The sequence below is a fragment of the Mustela lutreola genome, chromosome 16 (genome assembly GCF_030435805.1).
Source record: "Mustela lutreola isolate mMusLut2 chromosome 16, mMusLut2.pri, whole genome shotgun sequence".
NCBI lineage: Eukaryota > Metazoa > Chordata > Mammalia > Carnivora > Mustelidae > Mustela > Mustela lutreola.
Window position 1 is genome coordinate 11,701,100 of NC_081305.1, and position 21,636 is coordinate 11,722,735.

The following is a 21,636-nucleotide window of genomic DNA, read 5'->3' on the forward strand; positions in this document are numbered from 1 at the left end:
GAAGGAATACAGCAGGAAGTGTGGGAGAGGGAGAAACAGGCTTCCCATTGAGCAGGGAGCCCAACGTGGGGCTCAATCCCAGGATACTGGGATCATGACCTGAGCCGAAGGCAGCCTGAGCCACCTAGGCGCCCCACACTACGTCAATTTTATTTTATTTTATTTTTTTAAAAGATTTTATTTATTTGACAGAGAGATTACAAGTAGGCAGAGAGGCAGGCAGAGAGAAAGAGGAGGAAGCAGGCTCCCTGCTGAGCAGAGAGCCCGATGCGGGACTCAATCCCAGGACCCTGAGATCATGACCTGAGCCAAGGCAGCAGCTTAACCCACTGAGCCACCCAGGCGCCCACTATGTCAATTTTAAAGCGTGCCCGGGGCACCCGGCTTGGTGCATGCCGCCCTAGATCTTAGGGTGGAGAGTTCAAGCCCCATGCTGCGTGGAGAGCGAGCGTACTTTAAAAACAAAAGACAGGGGCACCTGGGTGGCTCAGTGGGTTAAAGCCTCTGCCTTCAGCTCAGGTCGTGATCGCAGGGTCCTGGGATCGAGCCCCGAATCTAGCTCCCTGCTCAGTAGGGAGCCTACTTCCTCCTCCTCTCTCTCTCTCTCTCTCTCTGCCTGCCTCTCTGCCTACTTGTGATCTCTGTCAAATAAATAAATAAACCAACAAAAAACAAAAGACAAAGTGCTTTTCCCTGCCTGTGTTATGTTATAGATTTATCCCCACTGGTGCGGATACCCGTTCACTGTAAAGTGGTCAGCTGTGTAAATTCATCCCAATTTTGTTCTAACGTCTTTGCTGTTATGGAGAAAGCGATTGGTATGCTGACGTGTTTTGGCAAGAATCTGCTGTGTTGAGTGACCGAGGGGCAACAGGGCAGGCGCTGGCCTGTGTTACCCGGGGGAGGGCTGCCTGTCCTCCGGGGCTGCAGGAGCCCAACGTTGCTTGCACAGGTGCCGAGAATTCCCCGGTCCTCACAGACGTATGGAGGACACCTGTTTTTTCTCAGCGCCTGGGACAATTCAACCCCACGTTTTCTGTGTTCCCTGTGTGTCATTCGATGGGGCAGAACCGAAGTCCTGTTTTCTTTAATAATTAATGATAATAATTAATTGATGCATGAATAATTCCTGGCTCATTCGATTAAGAGTCTGCCTTCGGCTCAGGTCATGATTCCAGGGTCCTGGGATGGAGACCTGAATCTGGCCCCCTGCTCAGCAGGAAGCCTGCTTCTTCCTCTCCCTCTGCCTGCCATTCCCCCTGCTTCTGCTTTCTCTGTCAAATAAATAAATACCTAAAAATAAAAAGATGAGCTTAAACACTCTGTCCTTGAAGACCACCTTGCGGAGAAGCACGGAAGCACCGGCAAGCGTGGCCCCCTCACTGCCATGCCCCACCTCCAGGCCCGACTTCCCTCCTGACTTGAGGCCAGTGGCTGTGTGTGGCACTGTCCAGGGGGTCAGGGCGGAAGGAGAGGCCCTGACCCCTCCGGGCCTGCTGTGTCCCTCCAGCCTACAAGACCCCCGACAAGCTGCAGCAGGCGGCCCTGCCCCTCCTGTCCAACGCCGACTGCATGAAGTTCTGGGGCAGCAGGATCACGAATGTGATGGTTTGCACGGGTGCCAGCGGCGTGTCCTCCTGCTCGGTATGGCCCGGCTCTGCCACCCTGGTGCTCCCCGTCGGACCTCATGCCACCCCTGCTCAGCCCAGAGGGCAGGTCCTCTCTGCACGTGTCTTGGCCCCCTCGCTCCGGCCAGCTGCCCAGACCCCAGCCCGGACCCGCAGAAGCAGGGGCCTCTGCCCAAGGGCTCTCTCTGGCCTGGGCGTGCCGCGGGGCTCCCGGGGGCCTCGGTGGCCACAGCCCCCTCACGCCAGCCCCTGGGAGCTGGATGTTTGTGGCCTGTTGCACAGGCACTGGCCGGGTCAGAGGGTTGGCCACCTGCCGGGAGATGGTAACAGAGCCGAGGCTGCTGTGGGGCCCACATTGAAGGGTCTCCTGCTTGGTCATCGTGCCCAGGCGTGTCATTTCTCTGCACAGGACCTGGGCTGGAGCAGGTCAGGGCACACTGGGGCCTTGGAATCCCACTTCAGGCTTGGAAACTAGTTTTTGTCCTCCTGCAGGGCGACTCTGGGGGCCCCCTTGTCTGCCAGAAGGCTGGAGTCTGGACCCTGGTGGGCGTCGTGTCCTGGAGCAGCAGCGTCTGTTCCACCTCTGTTCCTGCTGTGTACGCCCGCGTCACCGAGCTCATCCCTTGGGTTCAGGAAATACTTGCTGCCAGCTGAGCCCGTGATTCAATGATGAGCTCATAAAAGCATACGAGGGAAGCACCGAGTTCATATGTGTCTCTGTACGGTCTAGGAGGCGTGGGGCTGAGTCTCTGTCACCTGCCCAGGTGGCCGTACCACCTTTTCTGTTCACATTCCCGGCTTCTCAGGGACGCTCTGATTCTCCTCCCTGCTCAGGACTCCATGGGCTCCAACTGAGTTGCTACCTGTTGGACCCAGCTTTACCCAAAGAGCTTTCTGGAAGGCAGTGGTCCTTGGCTAGGCTATGCAGCCCACAGCCCTGAAAGGTGGGCCCTGGGACCGAGATCGCCGGCCCATGAAGCCTTCTCCTGTGACCACGTGCTCCCAGCTCCCACCGTACCCAGTGCCTTTGGCCCTTCCCTGCCTGGGATCCTGCGCCCGCGCAGGCTCGACTCGCATTAAGCCTCCGTAGCTGGGGAGATCTCCAGTCCAGCACCAGAGCTTGGCACCGCTCTCCTTTCAGCTCCCTCCTTGTCCTCTGTTTCTGGGATTCAGCAGTTAAATCTAGAGGCCGGGTCAGACTTTGGTTCAATGCCGTTGGCCCCGCTGGAGGGGGGGCGCCGGCTTCCTCCATCAGAGCAGTCAGGACTGGCTGCCTCTCTTCTCGTTAGGTGAGCTGGTCCGATGCTCGCCGCCTGGGTTCGCTGGTTCATCTGGGGCTTGTGCAATGGGGGCAGCTTCATTTTAACATGGATTTCTCCTCTGTGGTCTGGAATAGTTCCAGAGGGACGCCCCCACCTATCAGTCAGTTGCCCAGCAGCGCTGTTCCTAGAGCATGTGGAGGGGGAATGTTTACCAACTTCTCCTTTCCAGGTTTTTTGGGTAACACTTATGTATTTGAGAGAGAGAGAGCGAGAGCATGTGCTCACTGGGGAGGGGCAGGGGGGAAGGAGAGAGAGACTTCACGGAGACTCTGCACTGAGGGCAGAGCCCGAGGTAGGGCTCTATCTCATGATGCTGAGGTCAGGACCTCAGCTGGAATCGAGAGTCAGCTGCCCCACAGACTGAGACACCCGGGTGCCTCCTTTACAGAGTTTTTAAACGCCTTTTCTCTCACTGATTTTCAGGATGTTTGCCCTCAATCATCCTCCAAAAGTGACCCAGCCCATGATGTTTTTGTGTTCTAGAATTACGACATTCCTGCGGATTTCAGGGTATACAATGGTGGGGGCCCCTGGGGGGCTCAGGCAGTTAAGTGTCCGACTCTTGATTTCAGCTCACATCATGATCCCAGGGTCGTGAGATCAAGCCCCGCGTCAGGCTCCATGCTGACCTGGAGCTGCTTAAGATTCTCTCCCTCCCTCGCCCTCGGCCCCTCCCCAGCCCCTCTAAAAAATAAAAAGATAAATAAACATTTAAATGTCCACGAGGGTTTCGCTCTGTTGTAATTGTTGTCCTTATTGAAGCTCAGACCGTGCTGCCTCGACCGGTGGGAGCTTCTCCCCTTGGCTCGGAGACGCGCTGACATCTGAAACAGGGTTTCGGGGTTTCCTCGCGGTCTGGGGTGACAAGATGCTCCCGGCTTGAGTCAGCTCTTTGTCTAAAACCTTCCTGTACTATTTCATTAACTCAATGCTACGGTTAATGGGTAACTTTCTTTTTAAAATCCATTTATTTGCGAGAGAGAGAAAGAGCGTGGGAAGGGACAGAAAGAGGGGGAGGGAGAGACTCTCGAGCTGACGTCACACTGAGCACGGTGCCCCACACGGGGCTCGATCTCACGACCCTGAGGTCATGACTTAAGCCGAAACCGAGAGTTGGATTTTTTAACCAACTGAGCCACTCAGGTGCCCCTGGAGCAGCTTTCTTAAATTCCTTTTCAGAATGTTATAGGCACGGGGGTGCAGAACCTCAACTGATGTTCTTGTGTTTCTCCTGCATCATGGCACTTTCCTGAAGTTATTAACTTGAATCGCTCGCTTGTCGATTCTTTGGGCTTTTCTGTGTGTAGGATCGTGTCATGCGCAGATAGAGGTAGCTGTACTTTTTCCTTTCCCATTTCAATGACTTTTATTAATTTTTTTTCCCTCTTGTCTAATTTGTTCTGACCATAATTCCCAATACAGTATTTGCTCGCAGTGGTGAGAGCAGACACCTTGTTTTTGTTCCCATCTGAGCGGGAAAGCTTTCAGTCCTTCACCATTGGATGCAACGTTTCCTGTGTGTCTTTTTCATAAATGCCCTTTAGCGTCGAGCAGGTTCTTCTGTATTTTTTAGTTGTCTGTGTGCTTTTTATCGTGAAAGCCTGTTGAATTTGGTCAAAGGTTTTTTTCTGCGTCATTTGAGATCATCATTTGGGTTTTTCTTCTTTCTGTTAATACAGTGTGTTCCATTGGTCCATTTCTTATGTTCAATCACCCTCGCGAGCTTGGGATAAATCCCATTTGGCCACAGTGGGTAATCTTTTTAGTACCCCGGTGGATTTGGTTTGCTTATGTTTTATGGAGGACTTTTGCTTCTATACTCACGAGTCATGCTGGTCTACAATTTTCTTTTTTTGTAACGTTTCATCTGGCTTTGGTATCGGGTAACACTAGTCTCCTAGTTATTTTGTGTTTATTATTTGTTATTTTCTAACCTCTTAGTTTGACCCTGTGGCTCATTCATTTTCTGCCTTTCCCCTTTCCTAATATAAATATTTCAGACTTTAAATTTCCCTCAAAGCACTGCTTTCATTGCGGCCCATAAATTTTTATTTATGTCGTCCTAAGTTTTTCTATCTCCATTATAATTTCTTCAACTTAGGAGTTATATGGCAGTGTGCTCTCTCCTGGTCCAGTGACTTTTTTTAAAAAAATATTTTATTTATTTATTTGACAGAGGGAGATCACAAGTAGGCAGAGAAGCAGGCAGAGAGAGAGGAGGAAGCAGGCTCCCTGCTGAGCAGAGAGCCCGATGCGGGGCTCGATCCCAGGACCCTGGGATCATGACCCGAGTGGAAGGCAGAGGCTTTAACCCACTGAGCCACCCAGGCACCCCTCCAGTGACCTTTTTATCAAAGAATGACATAATACAAGAAAAAGCACAAACTGTGGGTAGTTCGATGAACTTTTTTTTTTTTTTTTTTAATTTCAGGTACAATCTACGCCTCCACATGGGGCTCAAACACACGACCCCAAGATCAAGAGTCATGCGCTCCTCCGACTGAGCCAGCTGGGTGCCCCAGTTAGATGAATTGTTATGAGATCACAGTCACACAGCAAACTGACCCGGGAATAGCACTGAGACCGGGTCGCCCCTTCCATCTTGGTGCTCCTGTAGCCTCAGCAGAGCCACTCTGCCGACCTCAGTGCCATGGCCTAGCTCTGCCCCTTTGGAACTTCATACAAATGGAATCATAGAGTTGCACCCTTGAGTTTTCCATTCTAAGGTTTTTTACATCTTTCCTTCAATCAGAGGAATCTACAGGTCCTTCACCCAGAGAGTTGTATCCGTTTCTGTTTTCTTCTTCATCTCGTTTTCTGGCACCCCTGTTTTCTAGGCACCGGCATTTCCCGTTTTAATCCTCCCTAATTCCTTTCATTTCTTGATTCTTCCAAGAGAGTTTCTTAACCCACCTTCTAACCCATCAATTTCTTTTTTTTTTTTCATTAAGATTTTATTTATTTAAAGTGTGCAGGGGGAAGGGCAGTTGGGGAGGGGCAGAGAGTGGAGGGAGGGAGAGAGAGAATCTTGAGCAGGCTCCATGCCCAGCAGGAGCCCAATGCCGAGATCCTCCCACGACTATGAGATCATGACCTGAGCCAAAATCAAGAGTCAGATGCGTAAGCAACTGAGCTACCCAGGCACCCCACAATTTCTCAACTGTCTTACTTCTACTGTTAAGTCTTCTATTATGTTCTTTCCTTTAATCACTGTGGTTTTCATGTCTGTCATTTCTTCTTGGCTCTTTTTCTAGTTTCTTGTTCTTTTCTTTTTTAACACTTTCTTTAAAAAAAATTTTTTTTAAAGATTTTATTCATCTAATTGGCAGAGAGAGAGAGAGCATGAGCAGGGGGAGGATTGAAAAGCAGGCTCCCAGGGGCACCTGGGTGGCTCAGTGGGTTAAAGCCTCTGCTTTCGGGGTCATGTCTCAGGGTCCTGGGATCGGAACCCCACATTGGGCTCTCTGCTCAGCAGGGAGCCTGCTTCCTCCTCTCTCTCTGCCTGCCCTTCTGCCTACCTGTAATCTCTATCAAATAAATAAATAAAAATCTTAAAAAAAAAAAAAAAAAGAAAGAAAAGTAGGCTCCTCACTGAACAAGGAGCCTGATGAGGGACTCGATCCCAGGACCCTGGAATCATGACCTGAGCTGAAGGTCACGTCCAACTGACTGAGGTACCCAGGTGTCTCCTAGTTTCTTGTTCTAATTCGATATTGCTGGCAAATTATCTTATTTTGTATGGTGTTTATGCCTATTTTAAGTCTTGGTCCGTTTTTTTCCCCCCTCATATCTGTTTCCAGTGGAATCTGTAATTTTCCATTTGAATGAGCGGATGTCCTCAGAATTCTCATTGTTTTGGCATATGGGGCATGGAGTACTGGGTCGCCCAACACACAGGGAGAGAGGCCAAAGCTGCTGGTGGGTGGCAGTCCCTTGAGATCAGGACCCAGAAGTAGTACACAGCCACAGCTCATCACTGCCTTTTCCACCAGGAGACTGCTCTGGGCTGCACTCGTGCTCTGTCTCTGTCTCCAAGGAAAAGCAGCACCCAGAGGCAGTTGGGAGGGATGGGTGGGGGCAGGGAGGTGGTCTCTCTGACCACCTCGGCTCCTCACCTGCACAGTTTCTGCATGACCCATTTATCCAAGGACAGCTGCACTAGCCGGCATAGGCGGGCCTGGGGCAGGTAGATAATGCACTTTTTTTTTTTTTTTAAAGATTTTATTTATTGGACACAGAGATCACAAGCAGGCAGAGAGGCAGGCAGAGAGATAGGGAAAAGCAGGTTTCCTGCAGAGCAGAGAGCCCAATGTGGGGCTCGATCCCAGGACCCTGAGATCATGACTTGAACCAAAGGCAGAGGCTTAACCAACTGAGCCACCTGCCTGGGACAATGCACCCTAGACAATGCACTTCTATTTTATTCTCCCAGAGCTGAGCCTGCAGCCTCCTGCTGTTGGTCACAGTCATGGCCACACACAACCCGCAGTTCAGAGTGTCCTTTCCTCTCCCGGGTCTTTCTCCCACTTTTCTCCCTGTCTCCATATTTTCCTCTAGATTTCCCTCGAGATTGATCATTGGAGAAGCTGCCTCCTGGAATCTGAAAATCGCAGTCCTGGGTTAAGGTTGCCACCTAGTGGCCAGTGCGAGAACCACATTGCAGTGCCTTGCGTCTTGACTTCCTTCCAACTAGGTGTGTGCAAACCCGAAGGTAAGCCAAATCCGTGATTTTTGCATTACCTGCTAGCCTTCCAAAAAAAGTAAAAAGAAATAGGTGATTTAATTTTATTACTATATTTTATTTAACCCAGTATAGGCACTTATTATTTCAACATGTAATCAACGTTTTAGAATTAACAGTTTATTTCACATTCTTTTTCTCATACTTAGTCTTTGAAATCCAGTGTGTATCGCACTTTCAACACATTTCAAGCAAGATGCTCAGATCTCGAAAGGAATACTTGATCTACATTTAAGTTTCATAAAAATTACAGTTGAAAATGTTGGTTTACATATCCGTATTCCAAGTATACATTTTTGCGATCAGTTAAGTACAGTTAATCAAACTGTGTACAATTGAACCAGGAGTCTGTGCCTGTCTGCAGACAGAGCCTCTGGAAGACAGGATCTGCTGCCCCATATTCTTGTTCTGAGTTAGGCGTGTTTGACTCAATGCACGCTCCCCACCTTCTCTGTGTCCGGGCACAGGTGAACTTGCTTCTACCCAACTGAAACATTGGAATTGATCAGACGAGAATGTTCGTCATCTACCTCTGGACAATGTCACACTACTTGCTGGCCACGTATCAGCCTGCATCGGTACCCACAGCCTGCTGGATCCTGGGACGGCTTACACAGGGATGGTGGACACCCCAGGCAGCTCTCTGCTGTCTGTCCTCTCTGGGCATTTCCTCAGCTGAAGAGAATCATTGAGAGCCAGGCCCTGCCTCCTTTCCAGGCAGCCCAAAGCCCTGATTGGCTGTGGGTTTATAAAGGCCCCATCTCTTCTCGAAGCTTTTCCCTCTGCCCAACAGCTGCGGCTCCCGAACCAGGTAGGGAGCGCCTTCTGATAAGCTTTCTTTATGGGGAGCTACATCTAGGAGTGGCCTCCAGAAAGCAGCTGCAGGGTGGGGTTCTGAGCTGGACCAGGGGCCACTGGTTGGCAGGGAGACTCCTGGCCTCTGTGCCTCTGGAACAAGGTAACCATGAAGTTGTTAAAATGTTTACCGCTGATGACCTGGGGTGCTATTTTGGCCGGAGAGAACTCACCAGGGCTTTCTGTATGTCAAAAGTTTGAAAAACCTTGAGTGAGGGAGAAAATACAAGGACCGTGAAATGGTGTGGCTGTTGCTAAGCCCAGTTAAGTTTTGGGGAAAGAAAAGGAAAAGCTGAGAGTGATTCTCGGGCAGTTAAAAGCTCGCTGAGAAAGCCGGTGTGCCTTGTTGAGAGCCCGGGAGGAGGCGCTCCCCTCTGGAGTCCGCCTGGTGAGGAAAGCTGAGGCCTGGGTCCAGGACTGAGTCACAGCGTCGCCAGGTTCCAAGGCTGACCAAGGCCGGCACAAGCCTGCCGTTAGGTCAGGGCCCTGCAGACCAGCAGACACCCCGGCATCGACCCCCTCACCCCCGCCCTGAGGCTGTACCAGGCCTGGTAAGAGCTGAAGGAAGCTGTTCCCCAAGGGTGCGGTAGGGCTCAGCCCGCAAGTATTCAGGGTCAAGGGGGCAGGACTTCCCCCTGGAGGAGGGAGATTTTATTGATCCGGGAGCACTCTTCTAGGGTACAGGTTTTGGGCCCCTGGCCAGGCCCCCGGGGGATGGTGCCCCTGGGCTGCCAAGATGGCTCCCAGGAGCACCGAAACCAGCCCTGGGCCACAGTCGATGAGGCAGAAATGCCAAGTGGGTCTGCGGGGTCGGGGTGGGGTGTAGGGAGAGAAGGTGCAGGAGGTGGTGCTGCAGAGGGAAGGCACCACGTCAGGCAGAAGGCCCAGGGGCTGTCTATTCCACGGGAAGGCTCAGGAGACGTGCCCACCTGGCAGAGCTGGGGAGAATGTGCCGGGGAGAGAGCCGAAAGCAGGGCTCCTGGGCCTGGCCACTGGCCAGGGCAGGTGGAGGGAGGCGCTGCTACTGACCAGAGCTGCCGGTGACCTCGTGCTGGGACCCCTGAGGTAGCAGGTGTGTGGATTCACTCCCCCTGATGAGGGGCCTCCGGGGCCCTGCCCTGCGCAGATGTGGAGGCCCTGTCCTCCAGAGCACAACAGAGGGAGCACTACCAGGGGCCCTGCTCAGTCTGTGCAGGCAAAAGAAATCAAGGGCGATGACCCGCAGGCCGAGCTGCCTCCCAGTCTGGCGTTGTGGGCCCGAGATTGCAGCCAGCCTCCTCACCGGCCTCAGGTGCGCGCCCTGCTCCGCGCTCCCCCCACCCCACACCTCCGGCGCACCTGGGCTGCCCTGCTGTTGGAGACCCTGTCCTGTGCCAGCCTCTCCTGCATCTGGATCGTGGGTTCTGTGGGGCAGGGGTCGTTCCTCTGTGCGTGGGGCTCTGCAGAGCAGGGAGCTCACCCCAGCCGCAGCCACATCCTGTGGAGACTCAGGAATGCCCGCGCCCGGCATTTCCCGGACTCCCTTTATAGGTGAATTTCAACCAGACACACGCGGGAGTGAAAGCCCAAGAAGGGAAAAACGAAGTCGAAGGGTGAGATCTCCAAAACACAGGAAAGCAGGGGTATGGCCGTGCAGAGGCAAGCAGCTGGCGTAGGGTTTATTTGAGGCAGCGATTCTGGAAAGGAGGCCCTGGGGAATCACCAGCTCTAGTCAGATGCTTTCTTACAACCGAGCCCTAGATCAGCCCCTGCTGTGATGCCCGGGGAGCTCCTGGCGCGGACCGTGTTAGCAGCACCGGTAGAGGCTGGCTTAGAAGTCAGGTAGAGCACGTTTAACCAACCATTACTTCATTACCGTCGAGTGAAGATGATAGAAGCAGATCCTGGACTAATTGCACGGGCGCTCGTCTGAAATCCAGTGCGTAGCCCGGCCCCAAACTTCGAGTTCAGCCGTGAAAGTGGCTTGGGGATCTCCGAGGCCCTGGCAATTCCTTCAGAGACTGAGGCACCGTCGTGGAATATCTTAACATCTTGGGCCATCGACAAGGCCTCTGACACAGTCGTATGGCATCAGCTTGTAGCCACGTGTGCAGAAGTGGGGAGGAGGGGAGTGTCCTTTAGAATTGCTTGCAGGGGGACACCGCCTAAAAAGAGATTCAGTCCCTTTGCTGCCCAGATGCGTGGCGTGCTTGGCCTGAGCCCTGCCAGCTGGGCTCTCCAGCGTTCCTGGTGTTTCCATCCTGTGGTGCAGGGGCGGGTGGGAGCTGTCGTGTTCCAGCATCGTGTCTGTGTGATGCTGAAGCCCTGGGTCTACCAGTAACCCTAACCCCCAGGCTGTGCGCAGCCCGAGGTCAAGCACCCCCACCTCCAAAACCTCGTTTGTTGAGCCCACTGGTGGGTCCCCAGAGAGGGTTTCTGTTGCCTGAAAACTAGCCAGGATTTTAGCTTCATGAGGCAGCCCTCGCGGAGAGCGACTGGTGGGTATGTGGCTGCTTTTGGAGTGTCCCCACTGTCGCCAGGACTCCCCGGGAAGTCCTCTCCCACTAACCTGATGGGCTCCCGACCTGGGCACGGGGATTCAGGGATGCGGGCCTCACGCTGGGCTGTGTGCCTTGCTGAGCTCACCAGTGTGAACTGGAGGTTGAGCTGCTGGGAAAATCCTACAGAAGTGAGGCGTGGGATCAGGACAAAGTAATGAGGACAGTGTCCTGGAAGGTGCAGGTGTGACGACTGCCAGAAATGACACGAAGTGGAACTGGGTGTGGGGGGGTGTTCTGTAACACTTGGTGTGTGGGTGCATGGGGTGTGAAGGCCCAGCGGGCAAGAAGCGAGCAGGAGGGTGTCTTGAAGACGCTAGCCGCCTGGGGGCGGTAGTGAGTCCCAGGGAGCACTGTGGTAGAGCATCCATGCTGAGTCTCCAGAGAGCTGGAGGGGGCACCCTGGTCAGGTGGTCCCAGGGGACAGGGCTAACAAGGAAGGAGCTGGCCTGCTTTGAGGAGGAGCTGTGGGTGGGGGGAGTCCCCGAGGGGAGCCCTGGGGAAGCATCAGGGGCATCGCTGGCCCCTCTGGAAGGCCCAGCAGAGGGCGGCAGGGGCCAGGGAGGGCGGTCTGTTGGCAGGCGGGTGGGGGCGGGGAGGTCTCCCCAGGACCGTGTCCCCAGCAGGATAGTGTCCATGGTCTGATCAGGGAGCAGAGAACGTACTTGTCTGTCCCCAGCTTGGCTGCGGCAGTGGAGGGGGGGAGTCCCGAGCCCAGGGCTGTTCAGGCACGAATCCCCCTGCGACCTGAGCTTGTGTGGGTCCCTTCGCGCGCACTGGGAAGGGTGGGCGCTGGCCGGAGGGAGGGGTCTGAGGTTTTGCCGCGAATGGCCTCAGTGGAGCAGTTAGTGTGTGGGATGAATGGCGGTGGGAACTGGGGCCGGCGCTGACTGCTTCCCTGTGCGGGCAGCCCAGGTGGGCTGGTCCTCTGTGAGGACTCGTCCCTTGGCTCTTGGTCAGACCGGACCACAAGGTCGGTCTGTGGAGTGTGGACCTCAGAAGGCCCGTCTCGCCATCTCCTCAAGGGCAGGGCCAGCAGCTACAGGTTCTACCTGTTGGCTGGGCCGGAGTGCCGTGGTCCCCAGCCAGCTGCTTGCGTGTGACGGTGCTGTCACCGTCAGTGAAGAAGACACCCGTCCACGGCAGACAGTTGGTCCCAAGGGGTGCCCTGAGGAAACAGCAGGAGAAAGAGGAAGCGGGGTGTCACTCTCACTTCTCAGCTCTCAGGCAAGGGAAAGGCCTTTGACGCCAGGGTCAGCCCCCCGTGAAGCCCCCCTTCCACCCTTCAGGCATTCGAGCCGGGCAGAGCTTCTGCAGGCGCCGGTCTCTAACCTCAGCCAGGGCGGGGACTTGTTCAGATTGGATGGGGCTGGGTAGGGCCTTGGATTCTCAAAGAGCCCAGTAGGATTCTAGAACCTGGTGCTCAAGGGCCATAGATTGTGCTGGCGCTGGGGGAGGGCATTTAGGCATCAACCCCGTAGGAAGCCAGGTAGACGGGTGTTTGCTGCAGACTCTGAGGACTTGTGTGGGGCTAACGCTGAGGGGTGCTGGCCTGCAAGTGCGAGGGGCGGACGTGTGCGTGGCTGCGTCTGGAGGGTTGGAGAGTGTGTCCTCTGGAGCGTGAGAAGGCCGAGCAGGTGTCCTGCCTGTTTGAGTGGGTGGTTTAAGGGCCAGTGAGGCCTGTGTGACGCTTGGGGGCTTCTCAGTCCTTAGAGAATCAGGTGATGCCCAGAGACGGCACAGATGGGCTGGGCCGTGGAGCGCGTGTGGGGTAGGTGGCCTGTGCGGGGGTGCGATGCTGCCAGGACCGCCTCCCCAGAGGGACCCCTCGGCATGAAGTCCCCCCTGGAGTGCCCCAAGCAATACTTTTTACTGTGAGGTGTTTGAATCCTGGTGGAGGTTACGTCTCATTGTAGGGCTGTTGAAATATCCCGTCGTGGGGGCGCCTGGGTGGCTCAGGGAGTCTGGCGTCGGACTCTTGATTTCAGCTCGGGGCAGGATCTCAGGGTCGTGAGATCGAGCCCCTTGTTGGACTCCACACTAGGTATGGAGCCTATTTAAGAGTCTCTCTCTCCCTTCTTCTCTCCATCCCCCACTTGCTCTCTGTCTAAAAAATGAAAAAACACATCCCCTCGGGAACTGCCTAAAAGCGGCCCCTTCCGGGGCAACTGGGTGGCTCAGTGGGTTAAAGCCTCTGCCTTCGGCTCAGGACATGATCCCAGGGCCCTGGGATCGAGCCCTGCATCAGGCTCTCTGCTCAGCGGGGAGCCTGTCCCCCCACCCCCACCCCCACCCCCATCCCCGCCGCCTGCCTCTCCGCCTACTTGTGATCTCTGTCTGCCAAATAAATAAGTAAATAAATCTTAAAAAGGGGGGGGGCGTTCCAAAGTGAAACCAGATTGGGCCTGGAGTTCCTCTGGGAGAACATGTAGAACATGCTTGCCACGTCAGTGACTGCAAGGGACGCTCCTTGCGTCTGCCCTGTGTGCTCAGTCAGTTCTTTGAGAACAGCCGTCAGAGCCTCGGGGGAACCCAGTCCGGGGTGAGGCGCCGTCATTGGTGACCGGCTTGTGTGCTGGCCACATGGGGCCGTTTCAGTGGGAGAGGGTGGGCTCCTGTCACCACAGCCAGTGTAATTCCATACTCCGCAGGGCTTTCTGTCCTCACCGGGCGAGGAAGAGTTGCCGGCCTCCACATGGCGAGTCCCACCAGCAAGGCCAAGAGCTTGGGCTTGTTCCCTGCGTGGGGGTGGTGTGGACGCGCCCACGCCTGGGAAGACCTAGCCGGGACCACCCCCGGGAACCTGAGGTCCGTGTCCGAGTGGTTACATCTCAGGGGTCCGTATACCTGTGAGTTTCACTGGCGATGCCTTGTGGGTACAAGGAGTTCCCCTCAGAATTTAGAGGGATTTCCTCAGATGATATTGACTTGGACGCTGGGGCCTCATTGAGCCCAAACGGACTGCATATATATATATATTTTAAAGATGTTATTTATTTATTTGACAGGCAGAGATCACAGAAGCAGGCAGAGAGGCAGGCAGAGAGAGAGGGGGAAGCAGGCTCCCTGCTGAGCAGAGAGCCCGATGCGGGGCTCTATCCCAGGACCCTGAGATCATGACCTGAGCCGAAGGCAGCGGCTTAACCCACTGAGCCACCCAGGCACCCCTGCATATTTTTTTTTTAAGATTTTTATTTATTTGACACACAGAGAGATCACAAGTAGGCAGAGAGGCAGGCAGAAAGAGAGGAGGAAGCAGGCTCCCTGCTGAGCAGAGAGCAGAGAGTCCGATGCGGGGCTCAATCCCAGGACCCTGAGATCATGACCTGAGCCGAAGGCAGAGGCTTAACCCACTGAGCCACCCAGGCGCCCCCGGACTGCGTGTTTTTATTTTCTCGGTGGGTCACCAGGTGGAATAGGAACGATTCTCTCCGGGAAGTGGGACAGGCCCACTGGGGGCTGCCCGTGTCTTAGGGTAGGTGCTTAGGTGACTGCCAATCCCGGAGGTTAGTGAAGGGGGCAGAGCCGGGACGGGCTCAGGGTCACGGGGGCAGTGTGTGGCAGGACGGTGGGCAGCAGAGGGGCTGTAGCTGGGGGCATGCCAGTTTCAGGGCCTGGCGTCTGGAGAGCGGCTGTCCAGAGCAAGTGGCCAGGAACCTTGAGTTTTCGTGACTCCCAAGAAAGGTTTACCATTCGGCTTACCTTAGTGGGCGAAATTGGACCACAGGTTTACTGGAAAGAAGCAGGCAGCCTTTTCTGTTAAAGGAAATTTTTGGCGGGGTGACCCTTCCAGGGTGGGAGGAGCAGAGGGACGTGGGTCGGGAGGATCTGCGTGTCCGGGGTGGGGGGCTTCTCCTCCGTGTCTAGGAACCGCGTCCGAGCCCTGCAGGGCCTTGGTTTTAGCGATCCCAGTCAACTTAATAACTGTGCCCTGTGATTAGGGGGAGGACCTTGCCAGAAGAATTCCTCTCCACTCTGGGCGAGGTGAGCCTCTTCAGGGTTGGAAATGAAGAAGGGGTCATCTGGGTCACTATGGTCCCGTGAAGGGTAAACCCAGTTGTGGTACTGTGACGTATAATAAATACATCCCTGGTCTTTGTCCCTGTCACTGTGCAGACCTCCTACAACCAGGGCCGTGTCCTAAGTGGTGAGAGCCCTAGAGGCATCTTTGGTTAGGTTAACGGGGGGCTTTTGGAAGCCCTTTAAGGATGGGGCGGCAGGTTTCCAGTGGAGCCAATCATGGGATGAAACGGTTGGCGCTTTGAGTCGCACGCCCTGACCCTTGGGGACAGGAGAGGGGCTGGAGATGGGGTTCAGTCACCGGTGGGCAATGATTTAATCGATCGTGCCCATGTAATGGAGTCTCCACAGAAGCCCGGAAGAACTAAGTTGGGGGTCTCGGGGTTGGAGAGCAGGCAAAGATTCAGGAGCGTGCGGCCCCCAGAGAGCACGGATGCTGGGGCCCGTCTGCCACGACCCTGCCCCCTGCCTTCCGTCTGGCTGTTCCGGCTTACATCTTTTTACAGTAAGAAAGTAACCTAGTGAGGAAACGGGTTTCTTGAATTCTGAGCTGCTCCGGCGAATGAACTGGGCACAAGGGAGGGCTCCGGTGTATGGCGAGTCCGTCGGAGGCCCGTGGGGGGCAACCCGACCTGGTGACCGTGTCCGGAGTGGGGCAGGGGTACCCGTGTCATCTGTGGAGCTGAGCCCTGTCGCTTCGGACGGGTGGGTTACAACCCCGGGAGCTCTCCGGGTGAGATCTGAAACCAGCTTCCGTGGCGGGGGGGGGGGGGCGGGGAGGAAGAGGTGGACCCCCGAGGCCTGGTAGACCGCAGGTTTCGTGAGGAGGGGCTTCCATGAAGGCTCTTGTGGGCCGCTGCCCCAGGAGCAGATCTCCACACCCGCCGTCCAGAACCTCATGTTCACAGAGAGGCGTCAGTGGGGTTCAGTCACGTGTACCGTCCAGGTGGCCTCGAACACATTAATCTCTCAAGGCTTCATCCTCGCAGGGGCTCCTGGGACAGGGACAGTGGGGAACACGCATTCCCAGGTCGGGGGAGGGGCGGGAGCCTCTGGCAGACTGGGTCTAGTTGGTGGCTCAGTCGTGGGCCTGTCTTCTCGACGATCTCCTCCAACAGGGGTCGGATGCCCTCCTGGGGAGGTGGTGTCCCACGTGGACCGAAAGGACACGGCTGCCCCCGTCCCGACACACAAGGGAACAGCCAAGGGAACACCCGGCTGGGCGGCCTGGATAAAAGGCCCTGTGAGGTGTGTCCGTCCTGAGAAGGGGGACCGCTCACTCCCCTTACAAATACCAGGTGGGGCACCCCAGATGAAGTAGGCAAGCCCTGTGGGATTTGCTCTGGGGTAACTGGGATCTTCAGCCACTGAATGGGCCCATTACCCAGATTCTAGCTGAGAGGAGCGGGCGCCTTTAACTCGTGTAACTTCACTGTTAGAAAACTGAAGAGCAGTTCTAGAAGCTTCTCAGATGTGCCGGGGGCAGGGTGGATAGGGAAAGGAGCCTTTTCGGGGACTCCTTGACACAGGAGCCCATGCGCTGTGCTGGCAAAACCTATGGGCGAAGTCTTACTAGGGGCCGAGCTTAGATCGGGGCGCTGTGGAGGCCAGCCCGATCCCACATAAGCAGTTGATTGAACCCTCGGTGAACAGGAGGAGGTGACTCTGGGTAATGATGTGCTAGAAACCGGAGTCCTGTGGCCACACGCTCTCTGCACCGTAGCCCCGTGTCCCTCCTGGGAGCAGCGAGGGCTCGTGGCCACCAACGGTAAGACTCCAAGGATGGAACCCAGAGGCCCACAGCCTCCGTGGCTCCGGCCATGCAGAGAACACAACAAGCTTGGCGCGCCTGGCTGGCTCAGTCCACGGAGTGGAGCCGGTGACTCTTGATCTCAGGGTTGGGAGTTCAAGCCCCACGTTGGCTGTAGAGAGGACTTAAAACCTTGAAACAAAACAAACAACCAAAAAAGAAAGGTCAAAAGAAAACAACAGGCTAAAGGAGGCTAGTCCTCGGTGACTGGTCTTGCAAAAGCTTTCCTCTCTTCCTCTTGGAAAGGAGCCCACTGCTGTCTGCCTGCGTGTGGGAAGGATCTCGATTTATGTTCACTGAGCTGCCCCTGGTTATGTGATGTCGCCGGTGCTCAGTGATGCGGTCACAGGGATGCGAACTGATGCAGGTGTGCAGTGTACTAACCTGCTACATCGATGACGGGAAAGACTGGAAAACGCAGGTCAGGCTGGGACTCATTTGAATGTGACAGTGGTGCACGTGACCCACTCGTCCTGGGTCATAAATCCAGGAAGGGGCCAAGGTCTTCTCAAGCTGTGAAATTCTCAGGGAAAACGCAGGCAGGAGCCACTCGGGATATCAAGCCAGCAACTTACAGTGTCACTGCCCGTGCCTGGGACCAACAAGAAGCTGGTGTTGGGTTAGCTGATTCGGATTTTGGAGAATGCACCCTCCCTGGGGATTTGCTCACTCCCGTCTCTAAACCCACAAAAAGGTTGTGTTTGAGTGGGGACCTGCGCGAAGGCAGGCCGTGTCTGAACTACAAAAGGCGAAGCCCTCCCGGTGCCTTTGGACCATGTCATCCCCACTCACAGGGGATGTGGAGGTGTCTGCCACCTGTACTCCAGACGGGGGCTTAAAGCAAAAGCCCATGAGAGCCTCTGTAGAGAGCAAGATGGAGTCACTCATGTCAAGCGGGCAAAGGGCGATGGAGCCATGGCCAGGTTTCCCCGAAGCCAGCACGGACCGGCAGGACTACGGGCTGATAGTCCGTGAGGCCGTGTGAGCCCGAAAGAACTGAGAGGCCGATCACTAGCCCCAGGAGACCTGCAGGGGCCCAAGGCTGATCACACCCCGCTAGAAAGCGAGGACTTCGGCAACAAGCTGTCAGACTCTCCACACGGTGACCGTTTTGCGTCTGGCCACGTTAGGAAGGCAAGATGCCACCAGATATCTGCCCGACTGATCCTGTATGCAGCCTCGCTGCTCGGCGTTGAGCAGAGTAAGCGGTAAGTTCAGACCCGCGGAGGCCTCCTCTCAGCTGGTCCCAGACGGACCTCACGTTCGTTTCCTGAGCTTCTTACCCTGGTTGTATCTTTGTGTTGTGAGTTTGTGTTTCTGGACTTTGCCTTGTGGGGCACAAAGGGAGCCAAGTTAAATGCGTGTGAAATGTCGTTGAGTTGGGAATCCTGAAACTGCTGGACAGTTGTGTTAACCTTGCATTAGGATTGAATAAAGTCGTCTTTGTGGAAAGACACCACTCGCATAGGTGCTTTTCTGGGACAGCCTCCCCGCAGTGACCGGGGGTTTTGGGACCAGACCAGCGGGTGCGGATGTTGCTGATGGGGTATACCAGAGAGCGACAGTTATTAGCCTGCTGCTGCGGACTGATTGGGAGATTTCCAGGACATAAAATAACTGTGAAAGGTGAGATTCTCCTAATGTCTTGGGTGATGGCAGAGAACCACACTCTGCCCAGAAGATTCCATAAGAACGTGGACATCATACGGGAGCACACTGGATCCACAAGCAGGAGCCTCTTTTTCTCTCGGACAGCCTTTGGGGCCATGCAAGGAGCCACCAGAACCACGTGTCCCGTGCACCGGGCTCTAGGAACGGCTCACCTCTCACCAACAAAGCGCTGCTTGGTTTACGACGGGGGGCGCCCAGGTGAATGGACAGCACCCTGTCCGGAAGCTGCTTGCAGTCCAGGCCAGCACAGTGGCCGTACAGAACGTCCCTTCCAAAGGGGTAAAAATGGGAGATAAATGGAGAGAAGGAAAAAATAGTAGCGTGGGCCGAGGATTGAATACGTGGGTTATGTGACGAGGGAAATAAAATACTACAGTCACATCCTGAAAGAGGCTCCCAGCAAGAGGACGTAGGTCTCTTACCGGACCACCCCAGAGGCATGAAAGGGTGGTGTAGCCTTGCGACCACTCCTGCTTTGGGAAGCCGAGGGCCCTGCACGGTAACCTGCGGGTGTGAGTGACCTCGTCAGCCGAGATGCTGTCACAGGATGGCGTGGCCCGGGAGCTTACCAGGACTGGACGGGATGCTAGGAAGATGCCAGTAACTTCTGACTTCTAAGACTGTTTTGCTCTAAGGGATCCACCTCTGAGAAGGGGATGGGCTGTGATGTGGTGATTTATGATAAATGTGTATTTGGCTCTTGTCCCCATTTCTGGCATAGAGCTACTGAAATCCTTGGAACTTCCTAAGTGATAAGAGGGGTAAAGATGTCTTTTGTTACGTTAATGAGCTGACTTTTGGAACTCTCCTAAGGGGGGTGGGGGGCTGGTTGCCAGTGGAGCCAACCCAGCGACTAAAGGGTTGGGACTTTGAGTCCCACCCCTTGTCCTTTAGGGAGAGGAGAGAACCTGGACACTGAGTTCAGTCACTGACCGTCAGTGATTGGATCAGACCTGCCGTGTAAGGAAGCCTTCATAAACACGCACTGTAAGGGCCTATTTAGCCAGAGCAATTCCATCTTGGTTAAACAGTGATTTTGTTGGTTATGCAGTAAAACTTACACTGACCCTGCCGCCCCCAGGGGAACTTACTTAAAAGCAAGTAGGGGAAGCAGAGCCCAGAGTACAAGGACGAGTCCGGCCAGGCGGAGACCTCCAGTCAGTGCGGCGCGCACACTGTCCCCCTAGCTACCAAGGAGTGTGGGCCCCGCCTTTTGGGCGCCAGTTCTGACCAAGGCGATAGGCCAGTTCAAATAGCTACTGTGGGGTGAATTGTAGTTCAGTTGGCCACCCGTGTGGGACCTAGCATGACTGTGCAGCTTTCTCTGTGTGTTGCAGTCTCATTGGCCACCCGTGTGTGGCCAGGCTCAACCACATGGCCTTTGCTCTATAAAAGATAGTCTGTGAGGCTTGGGAGTGTCGCTCTCTCCATAAGGGACGGCCCCACCGGTAGGTTTGATTCTCGATGCTTGGCGCGAAATAAAGCTTTGCTTGACTTTTGCTCTGTATCTGTCTCGCTCCTTTGATCATGGACCCAAAAGCACAAGGAGTTTAGGACTGACATTTAACCTGTGGAATCTGATGTGATCTCTAAGTGAGTAGCGTCAGAACTGAGCTGAGTCTTATGTCTTAGGGCACCCCGTGGGTGTCCGAGAATCGCTTGTGGGCGTGGGGGAACCCCTCTCGCACACACGCAGTGGGACCAGGCGTGGGCCCTTCTACCAATAGAGCAGCAAAGGCTGCTGCCTTTGCACAGCTCGTCCATGTTTTCCATTCGCTGTGAGCCTTAGCTGTCATCGCGGGGACCGAGGGGCGGGCACAGCACGTGGCAGTACGCGGCCGAGCGAGGAGAGGCAGGGCCCTGGCACGCGTGGGTGGCTCCGCGGCCTTTGCCTGCCCTTCCCCGCCTTCCCCACCACCGCAGGTCTCTAACGCCGCTGGCTTTCCCTTTGGCAGCGGGGGTGCCTTGTGAGGTACGTTGCTTGGTTCTGCCCCAGTCAGTTGAGAGCCGAGGGGCGCCGGGTCTGTGGCGTCTCAGGGGAAGCAAGCCTGTGGCCTGGACGGATCTCTGAGCGGGTTAATGGATATCAGCATTGTAGGGTCTCCGGAGACACTGGCCGGTAAAAGCGTTAGAGCAGCCGTGAGTCATAATGCAGAACTCAGTCCCCAAACCTGGGACAGCCCGTCAATTGCCTTCTCTCTGTCCTTCTGCATAAAATCTTAAAGGTTTGAGTTTCAGTTAAGATAGTTTCTGATCCCAGTTTCTACTTGGTGATTTTCTCTTGTTACCCTCATCTTGTGTTGTTGCTGGAAAAATGTGTGGGTGATATTCCTGTGTACCTTCTTCCAAGGCAGCCCGTTCCCTTTCTAGGAACCCCCTGGGATTGGGGTCTGCCTCTGGTTACAGCCCCTGGACTTCTGGCACATTCATGCCGGATGCGGGGCAGTGGGTTCGCCAAGGCACTGGGCAACACCCAGGAACCTTCCACAGAGGAGTTCCCTTTGCCAGGGGACTGATGCACCCCTCAGGGTGTTTAGGAAATGCTGGTTGCGTGCGTTTCGGGATGATGGGGTTTTGGAATGTAGGTGAGGTCTGGAGCCGAAGGCCAAGAAGGAATTCTTGAAACCTCTCTGTGGGCAGCTGGTTTGGGAGGTGCGGCTGATGATGTATTTGGGAGTCGGGGGGAGGTAAGGAAAAGGGAGGGTTTCTAAAGGATTTTTGTATGTTAGAGAAGACTCTTGGGATACCCTGGGCCTTGCAATAGTCAGGTTAAGGTGGTTTTTCTTCCAGTAAGGCATTAACAGTGAGACAGTCAGGAGCTTCCTGGAGGAACACAACACTCCGCCCGCTTCGAGTGGCTGTCAGTGGGCTGCAGGTTCTGAGAACATTTAATTGTGTTTACATTTCCTTCTGGAAGCTCAGTTATTGATAGAAATGCTTTGTTCTTGTAAATTGCTAAGGCTTTTTTTTTTTTTTTTTTTAAAGATTTTATTTATTTATTTGACAGAGATCACAAGTAGGCAGAGAGGCAGGCAGAGAGAGGAGGAAGCAG

General features: G+C 54.8%; 1 protein-coding gene across 1 annotated transcript; it reads left to right on the top strand.

Moving 5' to 3' along the window:
- Window positions 1-1,497: 1,497 nt before the first annotated feature.
- Window positions 1,498-2,282, top strand: LOC131818715 (chymotrypsinogen B-like; the record flags this gene model as incomplete). The annotated part of the gene is made up of 2 exons (XM_059153354.1): window positions 1,498-1,644; window positions 2,121-2,282. Coding segments are annotated over 2 exons (309 nt in total), but the record flags the coding sequence as incomplete, so codon positions are not given.
- Window positions 2,283-21,636: the final 19,354 nt, after the last annotated feature.